General features: G+C 46.2%; 1 protein-coding gene across 1 annotated transcript; it reads left to right on the top strand.

Moving 5' to 3' along the window:
* Nucleotides 1–371: 371 nt before the first annotated feature.
* On the top strand, nucleotides 372–8,494 carry LOC114620572 (triggering receptor expressed on myeloid cells 3-like). Its single transcript, XM_028766690.1, has 3 exons — nucleotides 372–747; nucleotides 7,620–7,720; nucleotides 8,212–8,494. The coding sequence occupies exons 1-3, from the start codon at nucleotides 372–374 to the stop codon at nucleotides 8,263–8,265; spliced, it is 531 nt and encodes a 176-aa protein (XP_028622523.1). The 3' UTR covers nucleotides 8,266–8,494.
* Nucleotides 8,495–9,475: the final 981 nt, after the last annotated feature.

The raw sequence follows: 9,475 nt of genomic DNA, 5'->3' as shown, positions 1-9,475 counted from the left end.
GGGAGAGGGAGAGGGAGGAGCAGGAAGTCAGGAAGGTCGACTGTGGGTGGATGGCTGCCTGCACATGCACACACATTTCTAGAGTTAGAAACGGTGATGCAATCTAGTAAAATGGTGATGAAGATCTTTTGTAATCATTCAATATGAAAATTTCCACTCTACAAGATGCAGACAGAATATTTCCTGCAAACACAGCCTAGATCCAGTCACCTGTTCTGGAGACTTGGCCGGTTCACTTTATTGATGTAGACACAGACAAAGCAATCAATAGCTCTGGAATAGTCACAGCGCTCCTAGATTCCCCTGCCATGCTTGCTGGGGTCATTAATGTCCCAGGAAAGTGTGGCCGATGTGGGAGGCAAGGTGACACTATGAAACACGTATTTCCTGTTCCAGGGCTCCAAGCTGAAGATGCGGAAGAACGGAAGTGTTTTCTGGAGGGTGAGAACCTGACCCTGACTTGTCCTTACAACATCATGCTGTACTCGTCCAGCCTGAAGGCCTGGCAGCGGGTTAGAAGCCTGGGTTCTCCAGAGACTCTGGTGCTCACAAACACCAGAAATGCAAACTTCAACGTGGCCCGGGCTGGGAGGTACGTGCTGGAAGATTATCCCATGGAATCCGTCGTCAAGGTCACAGTGACTGGGCTACAGAGGCAAGACGAGGGGCTGTACCAGTGTGTGGTCTACCTCTCTCCTGACAACGTTATCGTCCTCTATCAACGGATTCGGCTGGCATGGTGCCAAGGTGAGCTCCGGTGGAGGCGGAGTCTTTTCCTGCTCCATAGTGGGCGGGGCTCCCATCTTCTAGGAGGAGCTGCTTTAAGGAGGCAGCTCAGGGTAATGAGGAGAATTCCAGATCTTTCCTTCTTCCATAGTACGACGCCAAGAAAGTCACATTCTCTGTGCCTTAGGTTTTTTTTTTTTGGGACGTTGGATGTCTTGAACTCAAAAGCCTTCTACTTCCACTTGATGAAATCTGCTAGAGAAGCTGGTGACTGGCCGCCTGCCGTGAGCCACGCCTACAGCTGCTTGCTTGTCCCACTGCCTCCCTGTGTCAGGAGGACTCAGGAATGTAGTCATTCACTGTGCTCTCCTGCAGATCATCTGCTAGCACCCCACAGGCCCACCCCTCTCAAAAGTCCCTGGGACAACTCTGAAATGGCCTAGTTTGAACAATATGATACTACCTGCTTGTTAAATTTTTAGGCTTTTTTATTAGCCAAAGATATTATTATATTTTATTTTTTCTTTAAAGCAATATATGTATGTATATATATACATATATATACATAATGTATATATACATACATACACACACACACACATATATATATATATATATATATATATATATATATATATAATATATATATTAAACTCAATATAATAAAATGAAGAAGAACTATATCTAACTTGGTCATGGCAATCCAATCGGAGGAAAAGAGTCCGTGGAAACCTCTATATAGTTTCAAGCCGTTGGCCTTTTGTTGGGCAGTCTCTCAGCTAGCTATGTAACTTAACCTTGGCTTCTCTGCCATCCTGCCATCCTGTGTGCCCCTCACTGTCTGCTTACAGGTCCATTCCTTCTTCATTGTGCTTCTCCTGCATCTGCTTCACCTGCTTGCAGCTCCTGTATCTCTTCTCTCTCTGCCCTGAAGTCCCACCCCCATACTTCCTGCCCCAGGACCAACCAGTCTGAACCAATCAATAGCAAGACGATGCCCATTCATGTCTTAGGTTGCCTTTAGGCAATGAGGGCTCCCTGACCTCCATCTTTTGGGCTGGTGAGGAAGGACAAGCATTTACCATACAGAAAATCCGTAACGTGCCATAGATAGGACAGTACCAAAATCCTGCCAGACTTAGCTCTCTGCTGCTACAGATTTAACAACTGAAAACACAGGAACACACCTTCACACAGTGTAAGAGAAGTTCACTCCAACAATTTCCACAGTCAAGAGTCCCATAAAAACACTAAGCTAACAGCTATACTATATACGCAGAGAACCTTGTATAGACCCTGCAGGCCTGTGCCTGCTGCTTCACTCTCCTTGCTTAGTTAATCCAAAGAGCTGTGTCCTCATGGTGTCCTCCATCCCCTCTGGCTCTTACAATCTTTCCGTCTCTTCTTCTGAAGGATTCCCTGAGCTCAGAGGGGAGGGATTTGATGGAAACCTTCAGTTTAGACTCTTTCTTTCCATAATGTCTGGCTGTGGTCTCTGATCTGTCTCCATCAGTTGCCAGAGGCAGCCTCTCTGATGACAGCTGGACAGGGCACTGATCTATGAGCAGAACTGAATGTCTTTAGGAATCATTTTATTGATTATTTTTTTGAGATTAGTTATTGGTTTTACCCTAGGTCTCTGGGCTGTCTAGTCTCTGGTTCTTGGTCACCCACTGCTTGAGTGTGGGTTCCGTCTCTTGGAGTGGGCTTTAGTTCAGCCAGACATTGGTCGGCCACTCCCACAAGTTCTGTGCCACCATTGCCCTAACCTGTATTACAAGTAGGACAGACTGTAGGTCAGAGGTTTTGTGGCTGGGTATGTGTCCACATTTCTCCTTCAGTAGCCTGCAGAGTACCTTCCTGAACCAAAGACACTAGAATCTAGGAGTGAGGTCTCCATGTAGTCACCAGGTCGTCTGTATTGTGTGGATGCTGTCCTCAGTAACAGGGCCCTGATATCAATTTGCAGAGAACAACCTTTTGTCTGGGTTGTGTGGAGATTTCCATGGAAACCCCTTGATCAAAAACAGTTCAATTGAATATAACCTAATCCCACTACTGGAAGCCTTGCCCAGCAATAAAAGATGGCCAGTTCATTTAATTTTTAAAATGCATACATGTATGTATGTATGTATGTATGTATGTATGTATATAAGTGTTTTGTCTGCATTTATGTCCATATACCATGTGTGTGCAGTACCCCAGGGAGTTAGATAGTTATGGCCTGCCATGTTAGTTCTCTTCACGAGCAGCCAGTGTTATTAACACTGAGCATGTCTTCGGCCTCTCTCAGGGAGTCCACAAGAGCAGGTAAGAAGATCGGACACTGAAGAGCAGAAGTTCACTGCTCTTCAAGTGTTCCTCGTTGGTGACGTCACTGCTGGCCCTTCCTCCTTGTTAAAAAGCCTGGATATCCATGTGAGGAGGTGGCTTGTGGAATGTGGGTCCTGATACCTTGGCTTCAGTGTCCTCAGTAAACCTCCCTGTGGGAGCTGTGAGTACCGGAAGTACCTGCCACCACAGGGCTTATCTCAACGTGTGACCATCCCACGGGACAGGCTCAGGCTTGAATCGAATCACATGGAGTCTGTAGGTAGAGATAGGGCTGGGATGGAGCTCAGTGATAAGAGTGTTTGCCTAGCAAGTGTGAGGTCCTAAATTCAATTTACAGCACTGGAAAAAAAGAAAAGAAAAACAAACATTAGAACCACCTCTGGGCTGAGGAGATAACTAAGTCTGTGAAGAGTATGAGGTGCCGAGTTCAATCCCCAGGACCTCGTAGAGAGCTGGGCACCGACGCATTTGCTTGTAGTCCCAGTGCTGGAGAGAAGAGACAGGAGGATCCCCAAGGCTCTCTGGCTAAGCAGCCTAGCCTAATTAGTGGGGTCCAAGTCCCAAAGAGAGACTTTGTTCCCAAAAGTGGGGGAGAAGCCAAAACAAACAAGGCAGAGGGTTAATGTGTTGGTGTCGGCTTTAAAGTCAATGCCGGAGAGGAAGAAGCAGGGGGATCTCTTATTTGAGAGCAGCCTATACGGCAGTCTATACAAGTTCCAGGCCAGCCAGGGCTACTTAGTGAGGCCATGTCTCAAAACAAAACACAACGCAGAGAGCTTGAGGAACTCTGAGGGTGACCTCTACTGCTCGGTCCCCTCACGCCAATATGCACAAAAGAAGCAACCCAGCGAAAAGACCACACGGAGACAGCGTGGCAAGCTCTACTGATCGAAACGTAGGAGAATCACGTGACACCCGGGATGGCGAGGCTGGCTCACCTGTGCAGTTTAGCAGCTCCCCAGCCATCAGCGCAGGTCATTAACCTGGACCCACTCCTTGACAGAGCAAAGTACCACCTCAGGGACTAGAAGATTCTAGATCTTTGCTTGCTTTCTGCCCTGAACCTGCTCAGTCATCTTGGAAAAGTCCCTTACCTTCTCTGGTGATCAGTAAGCTCTTGTCTGTCTGGCTCCCGCATTATGGCATTTGATAGCTGCCAGGTTTTGGCTTCTTCTTATGTGTATTGATCACAGGGAGCTAAAAGTCTCATTTGTCACTTGGTCAAATTAGCCATCCTTTTGCTGAAGTCCTAGTTACAAAACTACAAGAAAAGTCACTGAGAATGCCCGAGTCCACCATCTTGCCTGAGAGCTGCACAGAGCTCAGTAGAGACGAACAATTGTCAGATGCAAACCAGGCTTCCTTTGCCTTCTCTCCAGGGATGAGAGAAACCTTAAACTAAGATGGCAGAGGAGTGGCGTCTGGCACAGGTTTTCTCTGCCTGGAGGGATGGCAGGAGAACTAGGAAATAACCCTCCACAGGGTGTGCTGCTGTGGTGACCAGCGTGATCTGGAGGGGACAGTGCAGGCAGCTGGGTGCAGTTCTTTGTTTTATTTTTCGTTTCAGCTGGGTTGGGAGCAAGTCTTTCTTCTCCCCGCCCCTCCCTTCCTCTTCATCTGCTCTCCCTTCTTCCCTTGTCGTAAAAAAATATTTTTAAAAAATCTCTGTGTGGGATTTCTTCCTGCCTTAGGCCATTTATATTCCTGGATGAAAGACACACACACATGAACGTACGCATGCACGCACGCACGCACACCACTTTCTATCCACAGCCCCATTATTACTTTCTGTTTCATCCGGGCTGCTCCTAGTTCCAACTGAACAGCCCACGTGGCCATGCTTTATGGCTCAGCTAACCCATGGCAGCTACTCCCTCCACTTCCGCACACTCTTCGAACCAATGGCAGCGTCTTGTCTTCTCCCCTGCACATTCTTCTATCCCATGGGCACTCTCTCTCCTCCCCATCTCCTCCCTCTAAGCCCATGAAAACTCAACCCTACCCACCTCTCTTCAGCCCAGTCATTGGCTGCCGGCATTTTATTCACCAATCAGAATTAACTTGGGGGCAGGGTTCCAGAGGCTAGACTCTAGATCTTGGAGGCCAGCACTTAGCATTCCTGACTTGACTTCCTGCCTGATCTCCTTATATGATGGAGTATGACCTGGAAGTATAAGATGGAATAAAACCTTTCCTCCCCAAGTTGCTTTTGGTCATTATCCTAGTTAGGGTTCTTATTGCTGTGATGAAACACCATGACCAAAGCAAGTTGGGGAAGAAAGGGTTTATTTGGCTTACCCTTCCACATAGTAGTTCATTACTGATGGACGTCAGGACAGGAACTCTAACAGGACAGGAACCTGGAGGCAGGAGCTGATGCAGAGGCCATGGAGGATGCTGCTTCTTGACCCCTTGTCAGCTTGACACACAAATGCATCACTGTTAAGTCACAACCTTTCCTTTCTTTTTCTCCCAAAGAGTACACATTAATATCAACATTACAACATAAGCATTATAAATTTTAAAAGTCCCATGGTCTCTAAAAATTCAAAGACTTAAAAAGTCAGTCTCTTTAAAATAGCTAGTCATGTTTAAAATACAAGGCCTTTTAAAATTCAAAGTCTCTTAACTGTGGTCTCCTGGAATAATACAAAAAATAAGTTAAACTCTTACTTCAAGAAGGTAGAACCAGGGTACAGTCACAATCAAACCATAGCAAAGCCAAACTCTACTGTGTAAACAACTCAGTACACAATTATCAACCATTTGGGATTCACTTGTGCTCTTTTGGGGCTCTCCAAGGGGTTTGGGTCACTTCTCCAGCTCTGTCCTCTGCAGCCTATACAGCTGGTCTTCCAGGCTCTGTCTGGTTCCATCCTGCTCCTATTCCTATTCTTGGTAGTCATCCCATGGTACTGGCATCTCCAAAACTGTTGGTGTGTCATGCTGCAACTAGGCTAGAATTTTCACCAGTAGCATCTCTTGGGCTTTCTTCAGAGACACAGTGCCAAACCTTTCCTGCTGTCTATGACCCCTTCATGCCTTCAAAACCAATACACGTGGATGACTCTTATACTACCAAATTCAGCTTCCAGCATGAAGACAACCTTGGTAGCTTCTGAAACACAGCTTCTGTGTGATGATCCTGAAGAGACTTCAGAAGGTTTCACTTCAGTGATGCTGGTTTCTTCTTAGTCATGACTGATTCTTCAGCCCCAGATGATCAGCATTCATTTTCCAAGAAAAGCAAAGGGTTACTTTAGTGGTCCTGGTCTCTTGTTAATCCCAGCTTATTCTTCAGTCTCAACTAACCAGAACCACAGAATCTTCACACAAAAAGCCCAGAAGAGTCTTGCCTCCCCCCAAAACTTCACAGATTTATCTTTTACACTGCTTTCAACATTTGTATCTTCCAAGCTCCTACAGAACATACCACTGAGTTCCCAACAGTCATTGGGTTTTCTAGTCCAGGGTTCCAGAGTCTTTTCACATCTTTCCCTACACATCCTGGTCAGGTCTGTCACAGTGTTACCTCACTCCTGGTACTAACTTGTCTTAATCACCACTAATTTCTACTAGCCAGCACAGTCATAGTTTTTACCAAAGCAATAAAAACCTACCTAGGACTGTCACTATGGACCAGAGACACCCTCAGCAGGAGGGATTGTGACCAGGGCAGGCAGGTAGATTGGGTATGATGGATTGGGTGGGAGATGTGCTGAGTGTTGGCCAGGCTCTTAGGTGGGACTCTGGAGTGTGATGACAGCACCATGTCATGAGTAGAACTTAGGTGTGGGGTTAGGAGACTGGGGCACAGTGCTGGCCCTGATACTGACCAGTGTCAGACTTGGATGTTTCTGATCTATTGTGTTGCTTGGGATGCTAGCTGGAAAGTGAATATCCCTTCTTTGACCTTCTAGGGCCCAGCAAACCTTCCTTCCTCAGACAGATAGTCTTATGATAATGGTCTGGAAAGAGAGTTGCCTAGCTTACAGCAAAATTCCATATACCTTCAGGTTTCTTGTTGGCTCAGGTTAAGCCAGTTAGGTTGGGTAAAGAGCCTCACAAGCACAGGGCACACTGTCCGACTTTATCAACAATATTTGGGCACCCAGTGGGAGTCATGTCTCTGATAACCTCCCCAAAGAGTCTTTATCTCTTTTCAGATCATAGTATTTGCCAATAGCACTGTGGGAAGGATTAGGAACCAGACATTTTGAAGGCAGTGGAAGAGTTGGAGAGTAAAGAAGGGAGAGACATTAGTGTCAGGTGAAATGTGAGAGACTGGTGGAGATGCCAGCAACTAGTAACCATGTTCAGAAAGCATACAGTGGGGTGGGGATGGGGGTAGAAGAGACAGAAAACCAGTTTGTTCTCTGACATGAGGATCATAGGAAACATTGAAGCCTTCTCTTTCAAGGGTATGCAACCTCTTGACTGCTCTCAGGGTGCAAGGCAGTAGCAGGTCCAACCACAGAGCCCTGAAGGCAGATAATCCATGTCCACTTAGACTTAGTATGCCATTCCTAGAGTACCCACACTTGCCTTTGATCTCACAGAGCAGCCAGTGATGGTGATCGTTCTGACATGTGGCTTCATACTGAACAAATGCCTGGTATTCTCAATCCTGTTTGTCCTTCTCTGCAAAGCTGGGCCTAAGGTAAGTGGGACAGGCCAGGGTGAGGTGGATCAGAATGGTCTCAAAGGTGTCTCAGAAACTGTTCCCTGAATGTCCTTTTCAGAGGGCGTCTGTGGTCAAAGGGTAAGGCCAGCCCTAGGCATAATACAAGGCACTAGCAAAGATCCTGGGAGCAATGTGCTTAGTGGGTTTCCCTTGGCTAGGAAGACGCAAGTATGGGGGCAGGCATGGTGGGGACAGCAGGGTGGGGACAGCAGGGTGGGTTATCTGCCCTTTCCTTCAGAGCAGAAAGGCTTGATTCAAGCCTGGGCCTTCTGGGCTAGTCATATATTTTTTAGTTTAGTTTGTTTGTTTGTTTGTTTGAGGGTCTCACTATGTAGCCCAAGCTGCCCTGGAACTCACAGAGATCCATCTGCCTCTGCCTACTGAAGACTGGCATTAAAGGTGTGCACCATCATGCCTGCAATTGAGCTGATACTTTCTAAAGCTTGTCTATTCCTTTTCCTGCACAGGTGTTACAGCCTTCCAAGACATCCAAAGTACAGGGAGTCTCTGAGAAACAGTAGCCTTCCTGCTACAAGCTGTCAGCACGCCTTCCTTTGTCTTAACAGCATAACAGATGTTCTGTATTGGGGACAATCTGAGCCTTCCTACACTCTGTAAACTCTAATTAGTACACGTTACTCCTAGAGGACAGATCTGAGGAGAGTTGTGTAGAAGGATACTCATGAGACATCAGTGAAGAATGTGATAATAAAGAATGTGGTTTTTTCATGCAGTTTTACTGTTCCTGTATCCCTCCTGTGATGGTGAATGCCAATTGTCACATGATGCAATATAAAATCTCATAGAAGACATATCTGTGAGGGATTGTCTAGATCTATATGTTAGGTCCTGAGAGTGTCTATGAAAGATTATCAAGTCTATGTTAATTGATGCAGCACCAGAGAGTGGGGTACTGCAGTAACAGACCTGACTATCATGTTTTTTTGGAAGAATATGGAAGATTTCCAACTTGAAAAGCAGTTGGACACTTTAAGTGTGGCTTAATGGGACATTCTAGTTAGAGTGTTGAGACAATGTTGAGGGTAATTGGAACTGTGGGGCAAAGATCAAAAGGTTTCAAAGAGGAAGAATGTACACAAATGACCTAGAGACTTTATTATGATGTTTTGGCAAAGAATGTGGCTGTTTTCCTTTGTTCAAAAAATCTGCCTGGGGCTAAATTAAAGGGCATTAGATTAATGGTGTTGGCAGAGGAGATTTCAAGACAGCCTAATATCAACTGCATAGTGTGGTTATTAGTGGTCACTCTTGTGCAGATCTATAATGAAAAGTGAGGGCTGTAGATCATGAGAGGAAGCCTGGTAAGGTTGAGCCAAAGGCTTGAAGCCCCAGAGACCCTGAAGGGATGGGAGGAACTTCACCTGCTCCCGGCACCAGGCCCATGTCACACAGCTGCAGCCCTCTCCCCCATAGAGAGATTTGTGGCCATTAACCACAATGCCCCAAGCCTTTGAATCATCCTTAACATCTCAGACCAAGACAATAGGAAAAGAGACCACAGTCAAATAGGCTCAAAACAGAGTTCTCCATGCTAATGAGGTACCTAGTGATCTGGAGAGCATTGCCAATAAGCTTCCTTTCCCAGACATTCCTCTCTGCAAAAGGTATTTAATCTCAGACCCACCCTGAGAAGTGAGGTATGGTTTTATTTATCCATTTTCTGCCATGACAATAAACTGTTTGGAAGCATGGAGTGGCTCTTCTCTGTGC

This window comes from Grammomys surdaster, unplaced genomic scaffold (assembly GCF_004785775.1).
Source record: "Grammomys surdaster isolate TR1022 unplaced genomic scaffold, NIH_TR_1.0 169, whole genome shotgun sequence".
Taxonomy (NCBI): Eukaryota; Metazoa; Chordata; class Mammalia; order Rodentia; family Muridae; genus Grammomys; species Grammomys surdaster.
This window is presented reverse-complemented; position numbering and strand designations above follow the sequence as displayed.